The 24,168-nt window shown below is 49.1% G+C and overlaps 10 protein-coding genes across 10 annotated transcripts; 4 read left to right on the top strand and 6 right to left on the bottom strand.

Annotated features, from left to right (window-relative positions):
* Positions 1–750: 750 nt before the first annotated feature.
* MCYG_07271 (RhoGAP domain-containing protein) lies at positions 751–5,611 on the top strand (the record flags this gene model as incomplete). Its single annotated transcript, XM_002843442.1, has 2 exons — positions 751–4,804; positions 4,872–5,611. The coding sequence occupies 2 exons, from the start codon at positions 751–753 to the stop codon at positions 5,609–5,611; spliced, it is 4,794 nt and encodes a 1,597-aa protein (XP_002843488.1).
* A 777-nt stretch (positions 5,612–6,388) lies between these two features.
* MCYG_07272 (SVP26) lies at positions 6,389–7,221 on the bottom strand (the record flags this gene model as incomplete). The annotated part of the gene is made up of 2 exons (XM_002843443.1): positions 6,389–6,999; positions 7,152–7,221. The coding sequence occupies 2 exons, from the start codon at positions 7,219–7,221 to the stop codon at positions 6,389–6,391; spliced, it is 681 nt and encodes a 226-aa protein (XP_002843489.1).
* Positions 7,222–7,650: 429 nt separating this feature from the next.
* MCYG_07273 (williams Beuren syndrome chromosome region 22) lies at positions 7,651–8,560 on the top strand (the record flags this gene model as incomplete). Its single annotated transcript, XM_002843444.1, has 2 exons — positions 7,651–7,673; positions 7,729–8,560. The coding sequence occupies 2 exons, from the start codon at positions 7,651–7,653 to the stop codon at positions 8,558–8,560; spliced, it is 855 nt and encodes a 284-aa protein (XP_002843490.1).
* An 845-nt stretch (positions 8,561–9,405) lies between these two features.
* MCYG_07274 (isocitrate dehydrogenase subunit 1) lies at positions 9,406–11,098 on the bottom strand (the record flags this gene model as incomplete). The annotated part of the gene is made up of 5 exons (XM_002843445.1): positions 9,406–9,493; positions 9,552–10,455; positions 10,583–10,657; positions 10,721–10,784; positions 10,852–11,098. 5 exons carry the CDS (start codon positions 10,882–10,884, stop codon positions 9,406–9,408), a joined length of 1,164 nt encoding a protein of 387 aa, XP_002843491.1.
* A 708-nt stretch (positions 11,099–11,806) lies between these two features.
* On the bottom strand, positions 11,807–12,386 carry MCYG_07275 (uncharacterized protein; the record flags this gene model as incomplete). The annotated part of the gene is made up of 2 exons (XM_002843446.1): positions 11,807–12,228; positions 12,323–12,386. 2 exons carry the CDS (start codon positions 12,384–12,386, stop codon positions 11,807–11,809), a joined length of 486 nt encoding a protein of 161 aa, XP_002843492.1.
* Positions 12,387–14,895: 2,509 nt separating this feature from the next.
* Positions 14,896–15,480, top strand: MCYG_07276 (uncharacterized protein; the record flags this gene model as incomplete). Its single annotated transcript, XM_002843447.1, has 4 exons — positions 14,896–15,129; positions 15,183–15,263; positions 15,320–15,352; positions 15,409–15,480. 4 exons carry the CDS (start codon positions 14,896–14,898, stop codon positions 15,478–15,480), a joined length of 420 nt encoding a protein of 139 aa, XP_002843493.1.
* Positions 15,481–16,420: 940 nt separating this feature from the next.
* On the bottom strand, positions 16,421–17,468 carry MCYG_07277 (conserved hypothetical protein; the record flags this gene model as incomplete). The annotated part of the gene is made up of 2 exons (XM_002843448.1): positions 16,421–17,296; positions 17,373–17,468. The coding sequence occupies 2 exons, from the start codon at positions 17,466–17,468 to the stop codon at positions 16,421–16,423; spliced, it is 972 nt and encodes a 323-aa protein (XP_002843494.1).
* Positions 17,469–18,595: 1,127 nt separating this feature from the next.
* MCYG_07278 (proteasome component C1) lies at positions 18,596–19,750 on the top strand (the record flags this gene model as incomplete). The annotated part of the gene is made up of 4 exons (XM_002843449.1): positions 18,596–18,721; positions 18,796–18,954; positions 19,023–19,349; positions 19,421–19,750. The coding sequence occupies 4 exons, from the start codon at positions 18,596–18,598 to the stop codon at positions 19,748–19,750; spliced, it is 942 nt and encodes a 313-aa protein (XP_002843495.1).
* Positions 19,751–19,843: 93 nt separating this feature from the next.
* MCYG_07279 (6,7-dimethyl-8-ribityllumazine synthase) lies at positions 19,844–20,670 on the bottom strand (the record flags this gene model as incomplete). The annotated part of the gene is made up of 3 exons (XM_002843450.1): positions 19,844–20,243; positions 20,331–20,496; positions 20,628–20,670. The coding sequence occupies 3 exons, from the start codon at positions 20,668–20,670 to the stop codon at positions 19,844–19,846; spliced, it is 609 nt and encodes a 202-aa protein (XP_002843496.1).
* A 431-nt stretch (positions 20,671–21,101) lies between these two features.
* On the bottom strand, positions 21,102–23,233 carry MCYG_07280 (glucosamine-fructose-6-phosphate aminotransferase; the record flags this gene model as incomplete). The annotated part of the gene is made up of 3 exons (XM_002843451.1): positions 21,102–22,881; positions 22,938–23,169; positions 23,197–23,233. 3 exons carry the CDS (start codon positions 23,231–23,233, stop codon positions 21,102–21,104), a joined length of 2,049 nt encoding a protein of 682 aa, XP_002843497.1.
* Between the last annotated feature and the right edge of the window lie 935 nt (positions 23,234–24,168).

Below are 24,168 nucleotides of genomic sequence, written 5' to 3' on the forward strand. Positions count from 1 at the left end.
GTGGAAGCCAGCAGTTCCCACATCCTCGTATTCTTTTTTCCTTCTTCCGATCTTCCCCAGTCTTTCACTTTTTTGCGACCTGTCTCGACCCAGCCCCTTTGAGCTCCTATTCTTATGCCTGCTTGTGCACATAAACCAGCGTCCCACTAAGACGTGCAGCATGCAGGCTGGTAATGCATGTGTAATGGGCCAGTTGACGCCACAAAGTGCTGCAACCAGTCGTGTGTGAGATAGTTCGTCGATGTATGTCTTGCAAGTTGCAGGATCTGAAGAGCTGATATCTATAATCGAAGCCGTAGAAGCCGTAGAAGCTGTAGAAGCTGTAGCTGTAGAAGTTGTAGCGGTTGAAGTTGAGGTCAAGAGGAGAAAAAGCGTGACTGCGTCGCCTGATCGGGAAATAAACAACCTCAACTCTTCGACTTCGACTTTTATCAACTTCATCTACAAGCAAAATCTCCAGGTAGGAAAAGACATCTGCGCTGCTTCGTCTCTGCTTCGTCTCTGCTAACGAACTGCTTGTGCAGGCTCGCACGGAGGGACTCCATATTTAGCATACTTTAATCGATTTTATCTCCGCTAGCTATACATGCCTTAGTTCCTTGATGGCGCCGTCTTTGAGCCCCTGAGCCACCAGCCAGCCAAAAGAAGCCCATCTCTCTTCGTCTTTTCCTTCTCATCTTCCGAGAACACATCTTACTCCTGTCAGATATTATTTTATTATGAGAGAATAGTGTGCGCTGTATCTCAACCATGTCGTATGTCCGGCGTCAGCGTCAAGATGCCCTGGCACACGCCCTTGCACAGCAGCCAGGCCCATCCTGTCACGAAACAGCCCCGGTCCCACCAATTGATTCTGCTGCTTCTGTTGCCTCTGTTTCTTCTGTTTCTGCTTCGTCTTCCCCCCTGAAGATTGGTGGTGGGAGTCTTCGTCAGCAGCAGAGCAGCCAGTACCGGCAAAAGTATACGCAGCAGGATCCATATCAGGTGAAGAAAGAAGGCGGTGCCCCTGCTCGCTACTCAGCCGCTCCCGTGCTGTCTCGTCCAGTCTCTATCCATGCGCTGCACCCGTCCTATTCTCACCATCAACAGCAGCAAAACCAACAGCAACAGCCCCGTCTGCCCCAGGATGCCCTGAACATCCATACCGATAGCAGACTAGCCCACTCTCAACGTACTCTTCCTCAGACGGGGGCCGCATCACACCCTTCATCACCTCCTTCTGCAGCGACTCCCCTTTCTTCTTCTACTACCTCTCTAGCCGCCAGACTGGATAGTTCCGTCTCCTATTCCTCTTTCCCCCGCCAGACCCAGGCACCGACCTTCTCGCAACCTCACGACAGAACTAGCCCGTCTTCCTCCCTATCTCCTTCCCCTTCCGCTCTCTACTTCCACGAGCGCATGGCGGGCCAGCACCAGGGCCAGGGGCCCAGCCAGGCGCTTTCTCTACGTCTACAGCGGTCCAGGGAGCCGCTGACCAGCGAACCGGAGGGAGAAAGGGAAAAGGAGCGGAAGGGAACTACAGCAGAAAAGGACGATACATTACACTCCCACTCGCCGTCAGATTCTGCCTCGATGTCTACACCCAATACATCGCCTATCATGCCTACCAGCACCGCAAACCACCAGCCGCCGGCTTCCACCAGCAAGACATTGTCAACTTCGACACAGAAACCCACACCGCGCACTTCTTCTATAGATTCTGCCATCTCCTCTCTCTCCTCCATCTCCCACCCAACATCTCACTCGCACAAATCATCCGTCGACAACCCCACCATCACTCCCGCAGAAATCAGTAACCTGATTTCAGCCGCCAACGGCTCTCCGGAGGCTGTTATCGCCCACCTTGTCAAAGAGAAACAGCAGGCTGTCTCTCAGAATTCGCAACTATGGAGACTCGTGGAAAAGCAGCGCCGTATGGTCCTGGCGCTTAATAAGGATCTAGAACGTGCCATGGAAGACAAGGACAAGCTAAAGAAGAAGGTCAAGGAACTGGAAAAGTGGAAGGAAGATGCCACCCGGGCGGTTGATGGCAACGGAGCCAAAATTTCCAACGGTCAGCTCGAAAGAGGCGACAAAGAGGGAAGTTTAGCAACGGCCCAACCGCCGGTTCAAACACCCGTGTCTGAATTGACTCCCAAACCACAACCAACTCCACCCTCACGCCGCGCACCTCCTGCGCCCTTACAACTGTCTGGAAGTCAGCGTCTCCGCCCTCATATCGAAGTAGACCATTCTAATAATCAGTCCACTAACACCAACACCAATGCAGTCGCATCAGATTCCGAATACGACTCCGCCACCGAAGATGCCGACCTCCCGGTCTTTGAACGCGGTCGTCGAAAGACCCGTGAAGAAGACGACAGGCTGAGAGAAGCCTTACTTGCGCAAAAGGAGAAAGAACAATCTAAGTCGAAATCAAAGTCGAAATCAAAGTCAAAGGGCCGTAGTCAATCGGACAAGAAACCCAAGAACATCAACCCCCCTATAACCCTACACAAGGAACAGGAACAAAAGGAGACCAGGACTGGCCCTGCATCAGGCGTTGGATTTGCAGGTATCGGATTGCCAGCTAGTCCACGAGCGTCCGTGTCGCCTCCTCATGCCGCCAGACAAGCAGGACAGAGCCTAGCATCTGTGTTGGGCCCTCTAGATGGCGGAAAGTCGCTGAGATCAAGGCTAATCAAGGCACCGCCCATGAGTCCAGGACTGCCACAGAGTCCACGACCTGGTGACCGACCTATTGGGTCACCTATGCCTCGTATGCCTAGAGAAGGGCATATGAACATCTCAACGCCTCTTCGCAATGCCTTCCCAGCTCCCTTCCAGTCTCAATCGCAGCAACCTACCAATCACCACATCCATCAACTAGCACAGCACGAGAAAAAGGCGTCCACGGCCTCTACTTCCACTTCCACATCGACATCTACCACAATTCCCGCTATCGACCCTGCTGTGCAGATTGATAGCTCGACCCCCACCGCTGCTACTGCCCCAAAGACCATCTACCGTGGCCTCATATCGGATGAATACCCAGATCTACTTCTCCCACCCAACTCACTCCCATCGATCCTAATACAGGTCTCTTCATCTCGTCTCCGCCCGTCGCGACAAAGTTACATGAACACGAATTCATCCTCCTCCGGAGAACGCGGTAACCTTGAGGAAGACCCCGTATTCACTCTCAGTGTTTTTGCCCGCTCGTCTCGCTTAGAGCTTTGGCGTGTTGAAAAGCCTATAGTTGCTCTCCCTCAGCTCGACCAACAGGTAAAGGCTCTCTGTAAATTCGCTGGTCGAATACCAGATCGCTCAGTATTCAGTGGCCATTCGCCTGCAAAGGTTGATGAGAGACGCGCAGCACTAAACAACTATTTCGAAATGCTACTTGATACACCCATGGATGACGAGGCCGCGCTGGTGATATGCCGATTCCTCACGACCGATGCCATTGAGCCGAGAGATGACGAGACAAGTCTTGTGTCTGCAGGTGGAAATGTCAACTCCTCTTCTGCTGGTGCAAGCGATATAAAGGCCACGATCCAGGTAGGCACCGACGGCAAGCCAAAGATGGAAGGATATCTTACCAAGCGAGGCAAAAATTTTGGCGGCTGGAAATCTCGATACTTTGTTCTTCACGGACCTGAATTGAAGTATTATGAGCACCCTGGTGGTACACACCTAGGTACTATCCGCATCCAGCGTGCACAGATAGGCAAGCAATCCTCTAATCAGAGCAAAAATGGTACATCATCCTCGCAGGCCGAGAGCTATGATGATAACCAGTACCGCCATGCGTTTTTGATTTTGGAACCGAAAAAGAAAGACTCAAGCTCTCTGGTTCGCCATGTTCTCTGTGCTGAAAGCGACGAAGAGAGAGATGCTTGGGTTGACTCACTTCTCAGCCATGTTGAGCAGCACATTGAGGGGGAAGACGATGATAAAGATAAGGAAAAGCAGATGGACAAAGACGGCAAAGATGAAACAACAAACAAACCCCGCATACCCCTGAATACCACAAGCGCAAACACGAGCTCAAGTAAAAAAGGATCTTCTAAAGACTCCTCCAACAATACTGAGGCTGATGGACTTCGCGCCCTAAGCTATGATGATGTCGTTGCTGCCGAAGCACCCATCCGAGGCGGCGCGCCTCCGGGCTACGAATCCACCGACTCCCTAGCTGCACCACAATCCCATGGCGACCAAGCCGGGCCGTTAACCCCTTCATTTAAACCGATTTCGGGCCCTACTAACGGAGTAAAAATCCAGGATCCGTCGGCATGGGGTAATAAGCCTAGCACTATGCCGTCCGTCAAGGAAAAGAAGCGAAGCATATGGGGATTTTCCCGCCAGGCCGCCAGTGATTCCGTTAGCTCGACTTCACGACAGGATTCAATTAGCGGAATAAATGGTTCTATATCTGGAGGTGTGAATGGCAGTGCATCTTCTCTTGAACACAAGGAAACTGTGCGTGCTGTATTTGGGCTGCCTCTTGCTGAGGCGGTGGAATTCTGTGCATGCCCTGAACCAGGAGCCGATACCACTTTGCCTGCTGTCGTTTATCGATGTCTTCAATATCTTCGGGCTCGTAAAGCGGAGTGTGAAGAAGGTATATTCCGTCTCAGCGGCTCTAATGTAGTTATCAAGGGGCTCAAGGAGCGTTTTAATAACGAGGGAGATCTGGATTTCCTAGAAGGAGATGTATATTATGACGTCCATGCTGTAGCGTCATTATTTAAGCAATACCTTCGAGAGTTGCCAACTACAGTGTTGACCAAGGAGCTGCATCTTGATTTCATTAGGGTCTTAGGTATGTGCTCCCTTATTTAAAACGGCTATTTACTCGCAACCATTGCCATATACTAACCAAACGGCAGATCTCGATGACAAGCAGAAGAAGATTGCAGCCTTCCATGCATTGGTCCACCATCTACCAAAGCCAAATATAGCCCTCCTTAAAGCCCTATCCGAATTCCTAATTAATGTTGTGAACAATTCCGATATCAATAAGATGACGGTTAGAAACGTCGGCATAGTTTTTGCTCCAACCCTTAACATCCCTGCCCCTGTTTTCTCTCTATTCTTATCGGACTTTGATCTTATATTTGGCGATACTCCACCACCCTTCGCCCAAGCTCCCGGCTCATCTCCCGGTTCTCCCCCGGGAACAGCTCCAGGCTCGGGCTCAGGGCCAGGAAGCCCTGACTCTACTGAAGCCACCGAACCTTCGGGTCTGGGTGCGGAGGACATACGCTCCCCACGACATCAAATGTTTTCCGATCTTCCATGTACACCTGCATATGACCAGAGCTCATTTCATGGCCAATCCAATGACGCTAATGCAAATGTTTATCGACATGCAAAAGAAACCTACGATATCAACGCCGGTTTTGTGCCTATGCACCAATTTGACCCTTCCACGTCATCAATGAATGCAAGTGTCAACCTTTCCCACCAGGGCCAACGAGATGGCCAGTTCGGTGGTTTGGATGGAATGCTGGCGCCATCAGGCAACTCATCGCAAACGAACAAAACAAAGCGCCGTGAGAGTTCGTTGTTGTTCATGTCTCTTGGAAGCAGGAAGCCTTCCTTGCCCAAGATTCGCGACGAAGAGTGATTTATGACCTTGCCATTTATTTTCTTATTTATCCGGCATATCCGACCATACCCTTCCATCTACATTGCCATTCTCCATCTTTTTTCTGCTTTCTGAATTTTGAGATCGCATGTGCGCTAAGCAAGCGAGCAAGCGAATATCTGTCCTTCCCTCTCATCCCTTCTTTTCCTTGCTTCTCTTTCCTGCCTTCTATTATGCCTTGTTCATCTTCAATCGTTTGCTTAAATTGGGCGGCCTTTATGATTTTTTATTAATCTATCTTGCTACTCTCATCATGTAATTTCATAATCGCCCCTATTCAAGTTCTCTTTCTTCCCTCTGTGCAAGCGCTCCGTCCACAGGCATCCTTTTACGCTCTTTTCCTTTTCTCTAATACTGGAGACAAACGGATATACCCCATTTCTATGTTTCTTTCTTCCACTCTTAATATGTCCTCGATCATGGCTGTTGGTTAACTGGTTTAGCCTTGATACAATTGATATCTTGTCTATATGCACATAAGATAGTATGCAGAGGCGTTAATTCTTTTTTTTTACTCTTGCTGCTACTTGCTATCAGGTAAAGAAGTAATATAGTATTTGATTACTACTTGTTCGCCAGGATGATGAGACCAAACCAGGTTCGCCAAAGTGAGCAAAAGAAAAATGCAAGTTGTAAATATACACCATCAGTCAATGATAATACGCCTGTTATGCCAATTCATCACTGCTGGAAGCAGCATCCACGATCCACGTAAGACGATGATAAAAAGACAAGGAAGAAAACCAGCAGGCCGACTCAGAACCTTCTCGTGTTTTGGCCGCCCCAGAATCCCATCAACTCTCCGCTCTCACTCACCCACTCCCTAGCGCCATCAACCAGCGCCTTTGCCATCCCTTTGCTCTTCGTCTTCACCGAGCTAGAGGAGCTCTCCCCATACGCATCCGCGCCAACTGATGCACCACCACTCGATCCCATCGACCCAGTCGCATATTCCGATCCCATACTAGGCAATACATTCTCGCCCGCGCTTAGGCTGACAAACAGCGCAAACGGGATCATCCAGACACACAGTCCGAAATACGACGCTATCTCACCAAACGACGGCGTATCCACTGCCGCACCGTAGTAGTTATAACTCGACCCTCCGCCAGGAGACTTCCATCCACCACGATTCCATGATGAGGGGGCACTGCCACCGCTAGAGGTATATTCCGGGCTTGAGAAATATCTGAACCATAGCCAATGATTTAGACCGACGAGGACGCAGGAAGCTAGGAAGATAGGATCGGAGAGCTTGACGATTGGGAACCGGCGAAGGTTGCCGGCGTAGACTAGGTGGGAGATTATGCTGAGTGCGGACAGGTAGAATGGGAATCCGTCTATCAGCCAGAGAAGGACATGGACGGCTATGATGGAGTATATAAGTCTTGTTAGAAGACGACGGGCTATTACGGTATGTTCTTCAACTAGCTCTGAGAGGTAGTAGAGGCCAGAAGCTGTGATACGTTAGCTGCTGGACAATATATACATAGGGAGGGTATGATAGAGAGAATATCACCTATAGCCAGCGTCAGGAAGCAGAATCCTATTATCACTCCCAGATATCCTAATAGTGGTAGAATCCACATGGTTGAGTTTATAGATGAGGTGAAGTTGACAGGATAAGGAGGATTTCCGGTATAGCCACTCTTCGCTTGAGGGTATTCTATGGGTTCCTAACAGGCGCCATCCGAGGTATCACTTCTCCATGTCTTGTCTTTTGGTTCTTCTTCGTCTTATACAAACAACTTGTCGAAAGCGATAAAAACAGCCAGATAGCTCGTTAGCTAAAGCGGCACTGTATACTTGACCAACACGGTATATATATCACGCCGCTTTAGAAAGCTTATTTCCCCCACGAAATATTTTTATCTCGAAATTTTGACAAGGAGAAAAAGAAGAAAAAGATACAGACGGAGAGAAGAGATAGAAGTGATAAGTGTATATACGGATTCTACAGGAGATTTACTCTTAGAGGATACCACATTATTCAGTTCTGACACCTCCAAGGCGCAAACATGTCTCGCCCAGAAGATACTCTGTATGTCTGCACCGATTTCAATCTACAAGACAGCTGCTGACTGGTTTGAAAACAGCCCGCCGGACCTGTTCTATAATGATTCGGAGTCCCGTAAATACACATCTTCCTCTCGAATAAAAAATATTCAATCTGAAATGACACACCGTGCCCTCGAACTGCTCGAACTCACGTCTCCCTCGCTGATTCTAGATGTCGGGTGCGGTTCAGGCCTGTCTGGTGAAATTCTCTCGTCCGTCGACCCGTCTGAAGGCGGTCCACACACCTGGATTGGCATGGATATATCTCCAAGCATGCTCGATGTGGCACTTCAACGGGACGTAGAAGGCGACCTCTTTCTAGCCGACATTGGGCAAGGCGTACCGTTCAGACCTGGTACCTTTGACGCAGCCATAAGCATCAGTGCAATCCAGTGGCTCTGTAATGCTGAGACCAGCGATGTCAGTCCAGAAGGCAGATTAAAGCGGTTTTTTGAAGGTCTATATGCTTCTCTTAAACGCGGTGCCAGAGCTGTGTGTCAGTTCTATCCCAAAAACGATTCTCAAAGAGGTATGATTAGCGGCGCAGCAATAAAAGCTGGTTTCGGCGCAGGTATCCTTGAAGATGACCCTGGCACAAAGAACGGGAAAACCTACCTTGTTCTTACGGTTGGTGGAGGTGGGCTACAGGGTGATATCACTGGTGTCGTCAAGGGAATGGACGACGTGGATATCTTGGATGCAAGACGGAAGGCTAGGGAGGCAGCAAAGAGCCGTAGGGGCCCGGATCAATCACATATCAAGGGAACCAAAGCCTGGATATTGAGGAAGAAAGACCAGATGGAGAAAAAGGGCAAGGTCGTCAAGGCCAGCTCGAAATATACCGGGAGAAAGAGACGAATTGCATTTTGATCAGGTTCTCGCGGCTACAGTACTCAACATCTACCTTTTGCTCGCTGCTTTGGGCTGATAACCGAATCGCAACTGCTGGATAATTCCACCACGCACTCGCACTGGTGCCGGTGACGAAACCGCATGCGGCTCGCCTCGGGGCCGTGAGGGAGTATCCGATAAGCATTCTATGCTTAGGAGTCCATTCCCCTTTTTAAGTGACCACCCGTCATTATGCACAATGCTACCAATACACCGGCTCTTCCCACGGCTGACAGCAGTTCCGCAACCGGCAAAATATGGTGCATATACTCACGCCATCTTTTTCCGTCTTATATACCATAAAGGGATATACATAAAACACATTAGACGGCGTAGCTATCAGATACCTTGTATAAACAAGGAACACCAGACATCCGTCCATCTATCATCATATTCAATAATTTTCAATATGAACCGAACAAAAGTACAATCCACGTTAACATTCAAACCAAGTCTAAAGTATTCTTTCTATCCGTTAACACCCCCGGGTCTCCCACCCCGTACAAATGAGTTCCACTAGAAATTATATCTCCTTTTTTTTGTATTATCGCTATGGGCAATCAAAACAATACAGGAAAAATCTTAATCTACAGTCATGCTTCGAGCGGATCATTTAACAGCAAGGAAAAAGAAAAAATCCCGTACTTCAAAAAGAGTAGCAAATAGATGGGCAGATATATGATGTTTCGGGAAACCAAGGTTGTGGTGCGGGTTGATTAACGACGTTTCGCTATCAGGGGGGCGCTTATTTACTTTAGATGCAAGGCGGACTTTTGTCTTATTATATTAACGGCCGGCGACTTAAATGTGGTAGCGAATGGGGTCTAGAGCTGGGCCTCCATCTTGTCGAGGACGGCCCTCGTGAATTCGTGGGTAGTGGCCTGACCGCCCATGTCACGAGTTCGGACAGCACTATCGAGCAGTGTTAGTTAGATTAAATCTAAAAAGTAGGATTGGAAGAATAGCTTACCCTTCACCGATAACATCATAGACAGCCTTGGAGATACGGTTGGCGTGGTCGTCCAATCCGAGATGACGGAGGAGCATGGAACCAGAGAGGATCAAGGCGGTTGGGTTAGCCTGGTCCTTACCCTGAATATCGAGACCGACGTGGCGGCAACCGGGCTCAAAAACGGCAACATCTCGTCCCATATTACATCCGGGAACGATTCCAGGGCCCCCAACCAAAGCAGCAGCAACGTTGGACAGGATACCACCGTATAAGTTGGGCATGACCATGACATCGAACTGCTGAGGCCTAGAGACAGCCTGCATAGAGGCGTTGTCGACAATCATGTCATTGGTTTCCAGAGTCGGGTAGTTCTCAGCAACCTTCTTGAAAGTGCTTCGGAAGAGACCGTCCGCAAGCTTCATGATGTTGGCCTTGTGGATACAGGTGACCTTCTTGCGGTTGTTGGCAAGAGCAAAGCTGAATGCGAACTTGGCAATGCGCTCTGATTTGGCGCGGGTGATGATCTTGAGAGATTCGACAACTCCGTTAACGGGCTGGTGCTCGAGGCCGGAGTATTCACCCTCGGTGTTTTCACGGATGATGCAGAGATCAACATTGTTATGGCGGGTCTGATAGCCGGGGATGTTCTTGATCAAGACGATAGAGGCATAGATGTCCAGCTCCTGTCGGAGGGCAACGTTGAAAGATTGGTGGCCGGATCTCTCAATTGGGGTGTGAAGGATACCCTTGAGTCCGAGCTTGTTTCGTCGTAGGGAGGCGATCGATTCCCGGAAAAGATCTTCGGAGTGCTTGTTTCCAGAGTCAACACCGCTAACGTCGACCTGTTCCCACTCAATGGGAACGTTATCGGCCTTGAAAATGGTCTTGACGGATTCCGCAACTTCCACACCAATTCCGTCACCTGTTGTAAATCGTAATTAGCCTCTACGGGCTCCAAAACAAAAGCTAGAGAGGAAGAAAAGGACAAGGGGCCGGTTACGTGCTAGAAAGAACTAGACACCGTTATAACCGCAACTTTGCGTACATACCTGGGATCAATGTTACTGTATATTTGCCGCCATACTTGGTCGGCTTGAAGATGTCCGACTGGACAGTTGCCATGCCTACACCCCAATTGAACAGTCAGTAAAGCCCCAGATGGCACGGAATCACAGGGAATAGCTCACATCTAGCACCTCCAGAGGCACGAGAGAGACATGACGAAGAACCGGCAACGCTTCGCAGGACAGACTGTGTGAACGGAGAGCTTCTGTTAGCGGGGCATAAGACACCGCAGCCATAGGAACTGATATCATACCTGCGCAGGGCGAGCAGTCCGGAGAGAGAACATGGTGGCAGACAGTTTAGAATCTCGTCTGAACGACTAAAGCATCGAACGCAAGAGCTGGACGTCGTGATATGAAAACCGAAGCTTCAGGGTTTTTTTTTCTGTCTGCGGTGAAATTTGTTCGCAAAGTCGCATTTTCTGCCGGAGCTTCTCTCTCCGCCTGTAACACGGATAATTATGTAAGCCCAGGATCATCTTTATCCCGAAACACGTCACGTGGTGTCGGCGATGCCCCGACGTCGACTTCATGAGACAAATGATAAGGTAGAAGACAAGAGTCACCGTCAAGGGATAGAAGATGGTATGAGTTGGAGGATTATGGCTTCCCTGAGTCTCCTTGGGGGGATTGACGGCATGTGGACCTAAAAGTACGGTTCAATCCCAAAAACACCCGTAAATTCATACATAGATGGATTTGCACGGCAAGCAAACGCCTGTCCATGAAGCCATCTTACTAGGATCTCTTCCTTTTCACCATGGCTTGGACCCGCCTTCAGAGAATCCGGGATGCGGCAGACCGTTCAACCGGACCGTATTGTTGGGCGTTTGCGGCCGTTCAAGGCAACATCCCTTGTCCTTGAACTCACAGAGACCTGGGACCAGCTCTAGATGAATGAACCCTGGCCGATTGATGGTCGTATGCATATATATTTCCAAAGACCATGACGTCCAGAACCTCGACAGCTCTGCAGCGGAAGCCCGGGCAGCTGGAATAATGCCTTTGTTGATACCATTGAAGAACTCAAACTGTCAAATTGCGGACTCAAAACGCAACACCAGACGGAGAATCCACCATTACGAGGCTTCACCTGACTGCGCTGTTTATTGTCATCCCCTGCCGTATCGTCTAAACAACTTCAGATGGATCTATCTCTTTGCTCTTAATCCACTGTTTTGCCGAGGTGAAGATATTACCTAATCAGGACTAGCGCGGGTGGCCCTTATTGAACCCCAAAAGCGGAAACCACAACTTTTCAATAAGCAGAACTTCTTGCAGCTTCTTTTGATTGAAACACCAAAACGGACCCGAAAAGGCTTTCATCCTCGCCCTTGGTTTGTCTCCATAATTTTGGCCTTCGAGCGTTCTGGTGTGTTCATGCCGGTCACTTTGTCGACGGGAAGCCTGTCGTGTTGATAAGTCAACATCGTCAATCAGGATGGTCGAGGTCTCGTCTGGACCTCTTATTGAGGATGGGATGGCGGAAGGCTTTTTATTGTATCTGGAGCCTGGCTTACTCACCTTTATGAGGTTTATGCAGCCTGCGGCATTTCGCTCTATTCCTTCTGCAACATTGGCTGAAAATGCTGGTGGACTGGGTGAATGTCTCCAGTTGATACTGCGGAACACTAGGGGCCCGTTCCCTACTTTAGCAGCGTTATCTCTAGTTCAGTACCTTCTGGTTACTTGAAGCTAGGATATCTTTCCTTTCCTTTCATTTACTATACCCCCTTATTTGGCCTAGCTTTTCTTCTCCACGTTCTCCAGCGCGGCTCGTCAGAAACATCTGGGTGATATCTACCCGGCCTATTGAGTAATTGTGGCTTTATTCCCATCAATTAATCCTGGAAAACCCCTCAGCGAATTCTCCCAAGGCCGTTGCCACGAGGTGTCTCTATAAAGGAGCACCCCATGCATGCTCCATGCAGGATCTTGTGTTGCTATCCATACCAGAGTAATCTCCTTTATCGAGAATCCTCAAGATCAGCGCCCTTGAAACAAAGCACCAAATCCTTCATCTACTCTCTTATTTCATTCCGAAGAACCATTCTTCTTCTTGACAAGCCAACATGAAGGTATTCGCCTACATTCTTGCTATCGCAACCGCCTCCGTAGCTGTGATTGCTGCTCCAGCCCCCGCTGCTGAAGTTGCCGAAGCTCAGCTAGAGGCTCGTGCTCCTGAGCCAGTCCGTAAGTCAACTCTTTCTGATTACATACCCTGAACGCCACTCCTGACCCGTTCTGCAGTCGAGAAGAAGTGGTGCCATATCCCCGGCCAGCCCTGCTAGATATTAGCAGTCCAGCTGTCACATCGGCCATGAAACCCATCCGGGAGACCATGGCTTGGTTGCTGACAGGACAAGCGTGGTGTGAGGCTGCGTCTGTATGAGTTATGGTCGACGTGCGGCTATCCAACGTTTATCAGGATATTTTTGATCCGTTTCGCCTGTACTTACTTCGTATGTTTTTGCGTTTTACCTGACCGACTTTCGCTCCGCCGTTCTGCTATCGAACTCTTCACCCTTTACGTCGGCAATATACGATCATACCATACGGTAGCATTTATATGTCACCGTTCAACACCCAGCACCTGTCCAAGGAGATAGTTTTATTATATACAAGGCGGATAACACCACCCACGCATGCATGAGCGAGTGCCACCTTTATCAACCCCCTTTTTCGGTTTACACTGGGATATATCGTCTTCATTGCCATCAACACGGTACAACGTTGGTGGTCATGACAAGGAAAGATGAAAAAAAGAACTCCGATCTACAAGGCAGTCGACACTGGGATTAGGCCAGTTTTCTTTTACCGGAGTACATAGGTTCTTGATTTAGTACCAATCCAGGCGGGTATACTACATGGTCGTCGGTTATCACTACGGAGTGTTTTGGGAAGGGGTTCAACTATGCTACTATAACGGTTCAATTTCCAACCTTGTTTCCAACCTCCTCTTTTTGATCTCTGTTTATATCTATTTACCTTCCTGTTTTTGACCTCCTGGAAGTTTGGCTTATATATGGCCTTGTACACATTTGTCAATACTACCATGTATTTGCCCACCCCTTTTACCACAGCAGCAACCTGCATTTCAGCCACTCCTTTTCCACACTAGAATAGGGGTCTGCGATAATGTATCCAGCCCATTCATTCATGGTGTTGCGTGACAACCAAGGGTGGCTGACCTTGCTATTCGATCATTCATAGCTGAATAAATATATTTTTCTTGTCAATCATACATGTCACTCGGTACCTAGGGTGACCTCTCCTTTAATATTCAATAATTTGGCTACGCTTAATAATCAACTCCTTCCTTGCCATGTGGGCAAATGCGTACAAAGAAGAGTACGAACCTCCTACAGCTCCAGAGTTTGCTCCATGTATATGCATGTGGTCGATCGCGGCTGAACGCCTCTTGGTTTCTTTGAAAATTCCAATACAAGGGGTCACATCAAACCTACATTCGTACTACGTCGAAGTCGATCATCCTCGAGGCTTACGCTTCATTGGGCATTTGGAAGAACCACGATCTTTCTTGCATGACATAAAAGACAGGAAGACATAGACAGTATTTATATCCTGTCACCATGTAGATGTTCGTTGGAATTAATTTTGTTCAACAACAGCATGCAGTCATGGGCACCGAGGCTACTTTTCACAAAAATTCAATGGAGAATTCTATCTTTCACCGGTTTGGTTACATATTGAGGGTTGAGTGGTGAATGTCATGTCATGCACAGTATATCAGCTCTATCAGAACTCCGGCCTCTCCGTCTACAACTTTGAACAGCTACAGTGTTCCATGTAATGTGCCTCTGTCAAACCTGATACCACTTTTGCGTACTAATATCTCAATATAACGATATCACTGAATCCTATTCCCTTAACAATGATATGTCACTCTTTCCAGAAGACTCCCATTTTAGCTTAGCCGCAGATGAATTTGAAGCGCGACCGGCTCCACTTAAGCGCGATGAACTCAATTAAACGCCAGCTGTCAGTATAAAATACGTCATAGCTCCGCCACAGGCCATTTATACATAGTAGGGCTTGAACAATTACTTCTCAGCTCTATATCAACCTTTCCTAGCTAATTTTTCATTACCTCATTCATGTAATATCGAATAATTATTCTATTCATTTCATTTACACATTATCACATGAGCATTTTCAAGCAAGAAATGACTATATTGAAGGTATGATCATATCTTAGCTTGTCAAGCCGTGAACTAATAGCCGGATAGCTACAGAGGGAGAAGGTAGTCTTCCCACCGTGTCCAAAATATTCTGCCATGCCTCCTGAAGTACGGTCATTCCTAAGAGGATGGGTTGCTGCGATAAAACAGCTACCCGTTGACCATCCTGAAATTCAAAAAATCCCCATCTGTTTCGAAGGATTTGGTGAAACATTGTACAAATCTTCTACATACGAGATTGAGTCGTATTTTACAAAGAATCACTCTGAACGCAACGGTGTTACTCGCTCTCTTGCCAAGGCTTTACGTTGGGATTTACGGAGATCAAGGGTATGTATTCCTCCCAGCGGTGGCACGGCAGTATAGCTAATCTCTTACACCAGGAGAAAGCCAAAGAAGAAGGTAAATTGGAAATAAGGAGGAAAATAATGACCATAAATAAACAAGATATTAGTATATTTGAGGTACGTATCCCCCAAATTGAGAAGGAAAAACAACACTAGTTAACCCCGACATATAGAAAAGCGCTACAGAGAGCATCATGGTGTCTGAGGTACGTTCTTCCTACCAGCAGTATTGATGCTATCAGCACCTAATTGAGGGCTATAGGAAGATAGTATCAAGCTCAGCACTTCAATTGCTATATGTGCTATCACTATTTATTCGCTCTATCTTATCTAAAGTTCTGAAGTCAAAAATTTGATGAATTAATAGCAATATCAATACAATAGCCTATACTTGGGTCAGCGAAGAATATACTAGCATTCCCCCTTTCACACAATTATGCTGATTAACTATATACAGGTGTGAATGGCCAAGATAAGACGGGCCAAGGCCTTAATTATCTTCCACTCTACTGCAGATTCTACAATCGATGTACACAACACTTATAAACGCGACCGATATACAGAAAGTATTAGTTCTTCTGAGATATTCATCCAAAGCCCATTATTTTCAAATTCTACTGCTGCCAGGTTATATTGGGTTACAACTCTTCCCACGATACAAAATTAACAAGTCTGGGAAGAGCTTCTACTTCCTGGCAAATCTGGGTTGCCCCGCCAAGTCATTATTTCCATAAACACAACTAGCAGTGATGATGTACAGATTAGTATACTTGGAATATAGGACTCTCATATGCTAAGCTCAGTTAATCTCTTATTCCCTGCGTTCGCGCAATGTAGATATTTAAAAAGTGCTTCTATAACTCCTAAATATACAGGATTATCAGTCTCTCAAATCAAAAGGGTGCTTGTTGATTACATACAGCCTATTGGGGGGGGTAGAAGAGAAGCAAAATTGAAGAAAGGTTAGACTGCAAGGTAGAGACGGGTATTGAACATAAAACAAGCCTAACATAATCTAGTAGGTGGTCGAGGACAAAGGGGTTCTGTATATGAACTTCATGCAAGCGTTATAGAATTGATCAATGAAAGCAGTCATCTCCAAGGGAAGGGAAGTTAAAGAAAGTAGCATATATAATAAAGAAAAGAGAGAGAGAGAGAGATAGAGAGGTGGAAGGGGCCAGTTCAGTAATCCAAATAATTCCAGAACTGCCAGAAGTAATGAACAGCGGTGGTATAAGAATCATTCCCCAATATGTATTTCCTGTTGCATCATCCTATAGCATCTGCTCATCCTCAAGCCAATGAGCTCTCGAAATGCCGCAGCCAAAGTAGTACTTCTTCATCTGGAGTTCACCGTATTGGTTTTCCATGGCACGATGTTGCTGCTGTTGTTGCCATTCACTTCCCTTATAAACCGGATCCGTGGCCTGGTTATAAGTCTGACTTGAAAGAGGGGACGTGGATGCTGGTGCACTTTGGCTTTCGTATTCCTGCTGTGCAAGGCGTTCGTAACCAGAAAGAACGTATGGCTCAGCATCGTGAGAGTCGATGTCAATCTTCTCGTCATCCATCATCATATCGTCACCACCGCATGATTGGGGTTTGCTTTGCGTGTTTGTGAGGTTTGAAAGAAAGCCTGTGTGGACGATATGGGCACCTTGACTGGGAAGTATGTTTGCCATAACGGCTGGATTGACTGTGCCAGGGGATATACGCCATAACTCGATGAGACGAAACTTCTGCTCAGGAGCAGCTTGGCTGAACAAGGTTATCTGAGAGGGATAAAGGGTGCTGGGGTCGATGTTATAGCTTCTGAGCATATCTTCGGGTGAGAATGCAGATGTAGATGCGGGGGTAGGATTTGGTATGTTTGCGTGTTCTTGTTGCATGGCATCAGAATCGGTGTCTGTAGATGCATTGCTATGGGGGCCAGGGGCCGCCTGGTGAGAGGAATGGTGGTAATGCTGAGTGATACTGTGCACAGCAGAGGATGATGGAAGGGTTGGGCTTGCTGGGTTAGAAGCTTGGGTATGGGGCAAGTTGACCGTTGTTTGCTGTATTGGTGCATTGGTCATAGCCATCTTACTAGCAAATAAAGCTGCAAGGTCATCATCCATCTTCATATCACCTTCTGCTGCAGACAAGCCACACTATTCAAACTCATGTTAGAATCATATCTTTAAACCATAACTTCCCCCTGAGGCTTGGAAATAGAGCACTTCTTACTCTTTGGCAATGAGGATTCTCTGTGAAAGCTGGAAGGGTGCTGGAGAGATCAGTCTCGTACGCACAGTACGGGCATCGATGAAGAACAGATACCATCTTTGATCAAAATGTTGTATCTTCTTGTGATTTTTTCGTTTAGTTCTGTAGTTGACCAGATGGTTTAGATGGATCTTTTTTCAGAGAGAACTGTGGCAATGAACAACAACTCCTGTTTTCTTGTTCCTATATATGTTCTAAGCTAGCTGAAGGAAGCACAACAAAAATCGAAAGAAGGGAAGAAGTTGTATATTCTCGTTCTCTCAAAGTCTAGGTAGGGATTGAAATGACGATGTGGCGGGTGGGGGAAGAGGGATGATTTTATACGGTCCGGTGATGCCCAACACAAGGAGCAAGGTGGGAAGAATGATGAGAACTCGTACGATCAGCGTGATAATCTGAAGAGACCGAGAGTCCTGTTTCTCTGGATCGATCAGCGCCTGTTCCTCTCTGTGAATAGAGGATCGAGTTGTTGCTTTGCTATCCAGGGCGGAAAAGGAGGTAGATATAAATGCGAAAGGGGTGGCGGGGCAGGATGTGGAGTAGCCTAGTAAAGGGGGAAGAAACCGATATAGAGAGCAAAAATGTCGACTCCAGAGGTTCAGAGAGTGCTAGATGAAGAGCAAGTCTTCGGGGATTGCAGTGAATATGGGCGTTGTTATCTATTTCTCGCCTGCAGGTTAGTTAACTAGTGAATCGATGCCCAACCAAGCTCAAAAGTGGCGGCTAAACAGGCAACGTCAGGCAGAAACGATGGAAGATGAAGAATAGCGAGAACCCTGTAGGTCTGTCCTTGTTCTGTTTACCGAGTCAGGGATCTCATAGGTCAAATACATGACATCCTGCGAATCGAATCCTGATGATTCTTCTTCTTTTCTTCTTTTTGTCTTTGTCTTTTCGTCTTTCTTGTTGCTGGAAAAAAAAGGTTGAAGTCAGAGGTCAGGCTTAGTCAGATCTTAGTCATGAAGGCAGCAGTCCCGTGACGCAGCCAGCTCGAAGCTCCAAAAAGAGAAACGCCAAACACAAGCAAGAAGACGAGAAGAAACAACAGATGCGAAGACGAAGCGAAGAGCATCCATTTGTACCTGATATCTCTTCTCGTATACCTTGTTACGCTCATTGATAGACAGCACAGCTAGACGATACTCCTTTCTGTCCCTCTTACTACACAACGACCTCAAGATGGTATGTTGATAGCAACAACTAGACGTATACGAATCATCTCACTGACTGGTACTGGATACAAGACTTCCATAGGAACAGGATACGATCTCTCCAACTCTGTTTTCTCGCCAGACGGCCGTAACTTTCAAGTGCGCTTTGCTCTCATACCCGGACGGACCCTCTTGGTCTCCCTTCGCTCTAGCTAACCCACCTCGCTCTCCAGGTAGAATATGCGGTAAAAGCAGTTGAGAACGGTGGCACGTCTATCGGTATACGGTGCAAGGACGGTGTTGTCCTTGCCGTGGAGAAGATTATCAGCAGCAAACTACTCAAGCCTGGCGCCAATAAGAGAATAGCAACCGTTGACAGGAACATTGGCATAGTGCGTGTTGTCTCCTTTGCTGTTACTGTATAATGAAATTACGGCTTGCTGATGGTATTTCGGTATAGGTCTCTTCTGGTCTGATTCCAGATGGACGACACTTCGTTTCCAGAGCTCGTGACGAAGCGTCTTCGTGGAGAAGTACATATAAAGGGCCAATCCCAACGGACGTGCTGGCCAGTCGGTTAGGTGGATATGTTCAGGCATATACCCTATATTCCTCCGTTCGGCCATTCGGTATCTCTGCCATAATCGGGGGGTGGGATTCAGAGGCTGAATTGCCGGTAGACGGGCAGGTTGGGACTGGCCCTGAATCAGGCGCAGGCGGTAAAGTCAAGGGAAGCAAGGCTGGTGGTCCTGGCCTGTTCATGATCGAGCCCAGCGGCGCCTACTGGGTATGTCTATATTTTGTAGCCTCCGATGCCCCGTTTCAGTCATAATGCTAACTAACGGGCTAAATTGACAGGGCTACTACGGAGCCGCGACAGGCAAAGGCCGTCAAGCCGCCAAGGCCGAGCTGGAGAAACTAGACCTTCCAGCCGGTAAACTGAGCTTGCTGGATGGTGTCAAGGAGGCCGCTAGGATCATTTACATCTCTCACGAAGACAGCAAGGACAAAGAGTTTGAGCTGGAGATGACATGGATCAGCAGTCTGGACGGACCTACCAAGGGCAGACACGAGGAGGTTCCGAAGAATCTGCTGGAGGAGGCAGAGAACCTCGCCAGGAAAGCCCTGACCGAAGAGGAAGAAGACGACGACGACGAGGATGAAGAAGACGATAAGATGGAGGAATAGATTAAAACGATTATCTCTTACATGGACATTTCCTTGCTCTTAATATAAACCAAGCTTCTCATCCAGTCGAAAAAAAAGGACCTTTCCTTCAATTTATAAGATCTTCCCATCCATCCACCCCCGTCTCTTAACCCCCATCTCAACCGCCGCGTCTCCCCAGCTCTCCCCATGATTATGCATCTTACCATCTCCCAGCCCCGCCCTAGCCATGCCCTGCTCCTCACTAAGCACAGTCAAAACCCCAAAGATGACCGGAACACCCATATCAAGCTGCAACCGCATCAGCCCATGAGACACCGCATCAGAGATATATTCAAAATGCATCGTCTCGCCCTTGATAAGCACACCAATTGCAATTATCGCATCGAACGGCTTGCTGCCAGCACCTGCACCGCCACCTTGCCTGGTGAGATCCGTCGTCGAGCTAGAAAGTAAATCTGCCGTGCCTCCGGACGGAGCGGCATTGGCATTTATATGAGAGGCGGAATACATCCTGCGCACGCATTAGACGGGCAATCAGGCAATCAGGCAGGCAGACAGTTCATATTCGGTTGTAGTTTTGTTTAGTAGTAATGCTTACCGCTGCACGGCAAAGGGTAGCTCATAGCTTCCTGGGACGCTTTGGATGGTGATGTTTTCCTCCTTTACGCCTGCTGTGGCCAGGCTCTTCTTTGCGCCGGATACGAGTGCGTCAATGATGGTTTGGTTCCATCTTGCGTGGACGATGGCGATGCGGAGGTCGCTTCCTGTATGCTGTGTTGGTATATGTTCTTATATTTGTCTTGGTAGGGATGATGATATCATGCGAGGGTGCGGGGGTATGAAGGGGAGGGAAAATAGAGAGGTGAGAGTTAGGATAGCTGGAGAATGGACGCACCGTCGTAAGCATGTGCTTCTCCTGGTCCCTTGAGAGTAGCCATTGTATCGCTATCTGCGTGTGATCGAGTGTTGTAGCGTCTTCGTCTTGCTGCTGTGAATACTTGAATACTTGGTTCTTCTTCTACTTTACGGATGTCGACGCTTACTAAGCGTGAGATTAGATAAGCCCCGCATGTTCACAAGGTAGCATGTATGGTATAAATGACTACGGTAGTAGGTATAGCCAGCGAGGTCAACACGCATGCAGAGACATAAGTCGCATTACAACATATAGGCAGTTTAAGACGAAACGTAGGAGGGAAAGGAACCTCGTAACAAATGGAAAGAAAAGAAGAGGTTAAGGGGGAAAGGGGGGGGAAATTTTGTGTCTCTTTTTTTTTTTTTTAATTCCTTTTTCCCATCAGGACCCAGTGTGATTCTATAAGCACCGAATTGTTTGTGTTTTTCTTTTAACCCTTAGAAGATGATGAGATTACTCGACGGTAACCGACTTGGCGAGGTTACGGGGGAAATCGACGTTGAGGCCTTCGCCGACGGCAAGCCAGTAGGCAATGAGCTGTAGCGGGATGACGTTGAGGAGACCCTGCAGACAGTCGACGGTGCGGGGGATCTGGATACGCTCTGTCTCGGAGGCGGGGAACTCCTCGTCGTCTGGGTTGCAGATGACGATGGGCCGGCCGGCACGAGCGATGACCTGCTGGTAGGCGTTGAGGGACTTGGCGAAGAGGTTGTCTCTGGTCAGGATCATGATGATGGGCAGGTGCTCGTCGACGAGGGCGAGGACACCGTGCTTGAGTTCACCGGACATGACGGCCTCGCAGTGGAGGTAGGAGATTTCCTTGATCTTGAGGGCACCCTCGAGGGCGGTGGCGTGCTGGGCTCCACGGCCGAGGAGGAGAAGGGACTTTTGGTTCTTGAAGAACTTGGCGCACATCTCCTTGATGGGCTCGCTGAGCTTGAGGATCTCTCTGAACTGGTTGGAGACGAGGCCGAGGCCCTTGATGATCTCCTCGCGGCGCTGCTTCTTGGAGGCACGGTCCTCGCTGAGGGAGAGGGCGAACATGACCATGGCGACGAACTGGGAGGTGTAGGCCTTGGTGGAGGCGACACCGATCTCGGGGCCGGCGTTGATGTGGACGCCGCAGTGGGTGAGGAGGGAGATGGAGGAGCCGACGACGTTGACGAAGCCGACGGTGAGGGCACCGCGCTCGAGACAGTAGCGGAGGGCGTTGAGGGAGTCTGCGGTCTCGCCGGACTGCGAGACGAAGACGCAGGTGTCGTCACGGAAGACGGGGGCCTCGCGGTCGAGGAAGTCAGAGGCCAGCTCGACGGAGATGGGGATCTCGGTCAGCTCCTCGAAGACACCGCGGACGGCCATGCAGGAGTGGTAGCTGGTCCCGCAGGCGATGAAGATGATGCGGCGGCAGCGACGGATGGTGGAGATGTACTGGCGGAGGCCACCGAGGGTGACCTTGCCGTTCTCGGCGTCGAGACGGCCACGCATGGTGTTGACGACGGACTCGGGCTGCTCGAAGATCTCCTTTTGCATGAAGTGGTCGAACTTGCCCTTCATGATCTCCTGGAGCTCGAGCTCGATGGTCTGGATGGCACGGACGTTGGAGGTGCCATCGTTCTTGTTGAGACGGTGGATGTTGAGCTGGCCCTCGTGGATGTGGGCGATGTCGTCGTCCTCGAGGTAGAGGACCTTCTTGGTGTGCTCGATGATGGCGGAGGGATCAGAGGAGAGGAAGAACTCTGCTGGCTGGGGCACGCCGTCGTCCGAGAGGAAGGCTCGAGACTGGGAGCGGTGAAGCAGGCTCTTGTCTGGAGGGGCGAGCAGGTTGGTGGCCGACTTCTTGATGGCGGCGTTCTGGGAGGCCTCCTCGGCGGGCAGGGCAGCGCCGTCTTCCGAGTACTCGACGTCGACAAAGTCGACCTTCATCTTCTTCTCCGTGCGGACACCGATGACCAGGGGGGAACCCTTGCGGGCGGCAATGACTTCATGGGGGTAGTGCACGGACTTCATGAGCAGACCAAAGGCGCCCTCGAGCTCCTTGACGACCGCCTTGGCGAGGACGGTGAAGTCGATGTCCGGGTGGAGGTCGTACAGATACTTGGCCAGTTTGGCGATGCACTCTGTGTCGGTGTCGGTCTCGAAGCGGAAGCCCTTGGACTCGAGCAGGGCCTTGAGCTCCTTGTAGTTGGTGATGATGCCATTGTGCACGATGGCAAACTCCCACTTGGGGTCGGATCTGTCCTCGTCAGCAGTCATTCACAATGCTTCTTTGGGTGGTTCTTGGAGACATACCGGTGGGGGTGGCAGTTGATTCTGGAAGGGGAGCCGTGGGTGGCCCATCTGGTGTGGGCGATACCGACGTGGGACTCGAAGGTCTTGGAGAGGTCAGGCTTGGAGGAGTCGATGAGCTCCTTGAGCTTCGCGACCTTGCCGACCTCCTTGAAGGCAAAGACCTCGTTCTTCTTGTCGCCGTCGACCGCTATGCCGGCCGAGTCGTATCCACGGTACTCGAGCCGGGAGAGGCCTGTCCTGTCAGTCAGTAGCCAGAAGCGGCCGCACAACGTGGCCATGCAGACCAGACTCACCATTGATGATGGTCTGGATGATGTAGCGACGGTCCTTCTCGACCAGATAGTTGATGTAGCCAAAGATTCCACTGGACGTCGTTAGCTGAGAGCTGTGCAGCTGCGGCGGAGGGGCTTACCACATGGTTACTGAGCGAGCGACGGTTCAATTAAGGTCAGTAGCAATTGTCACTGTGTCTGTCTCTCAGCGTATTTCGTCTCTCTGTCTGTCTCCGTCTCTGTCTGTCTCTGGCTGAAGCTGTCGTGGTGGTTGAAGTTGTTGAAGTTGGCGAAGTTGAAGTTGGCGCTGGTGGCGGTGAGGAGGGGCAGAACGGGATGTTGAGAGAAGAAGAGAAGATGAAGATAGAGAAGAGAAGAAGAGATGAAGATAGAGAAGAGAAGAGAAGATGAAGATGAAGATAGAGAAGAAGAGAAGAGAAGAGAGATTTATAGACTCCTGACTCTTATCTGCTGTCTTCTTTTCTTCTTCTCGCTGTTCTACCTGTTCTACTGAGGCTGTGCCGGATCCATCGAGCTAGCATCTTCCTAGTCCAAAGGTCGACTTTCCTCCTCCCACGACGACGAGCAAGCCGCAGGTTGACGATACCGACGAGACAGGGACAAGCAAGGCCCGGCCGTCCGTCCTGTCCCGTCTCTATCTCTGCATCTCTTCACCTCTCCTGCGACTTCACCACCACGTACTCGACCTCCATGTCTCACCACAGTGGAGTGAACCATCCGCCAAGGCGTCCTCAGCTAAATATAAAGATCTCCAGGCACGGCTTTTCTTTTGGTGCACTCACACATAGTCCTGGATGGCCTATTTTTATCTCGGACAGACGCTGTAAGGGGCGATGAAGCGTCGGCACAGCATCGACAGACATCGACAGACATCGACAGACAGACATCGACAGACAGACATCGACAGACAGACATCGACAGACAGACATCGACAGACA

This window comes from Microsporum canis, genomic scaffold, assembly GCF_000151145.1.
Source record: "Microsporum canis CBS 113480 supercont1.7 genomic scaffold, whole genome shotgun sequence".
Lineage (NCBI taxonomy): Eukaryota > Fungi > Ascomycota > Eurotiomycetes > Onygenales > Arthrodermataceae > Microsporum > Microsporum canis.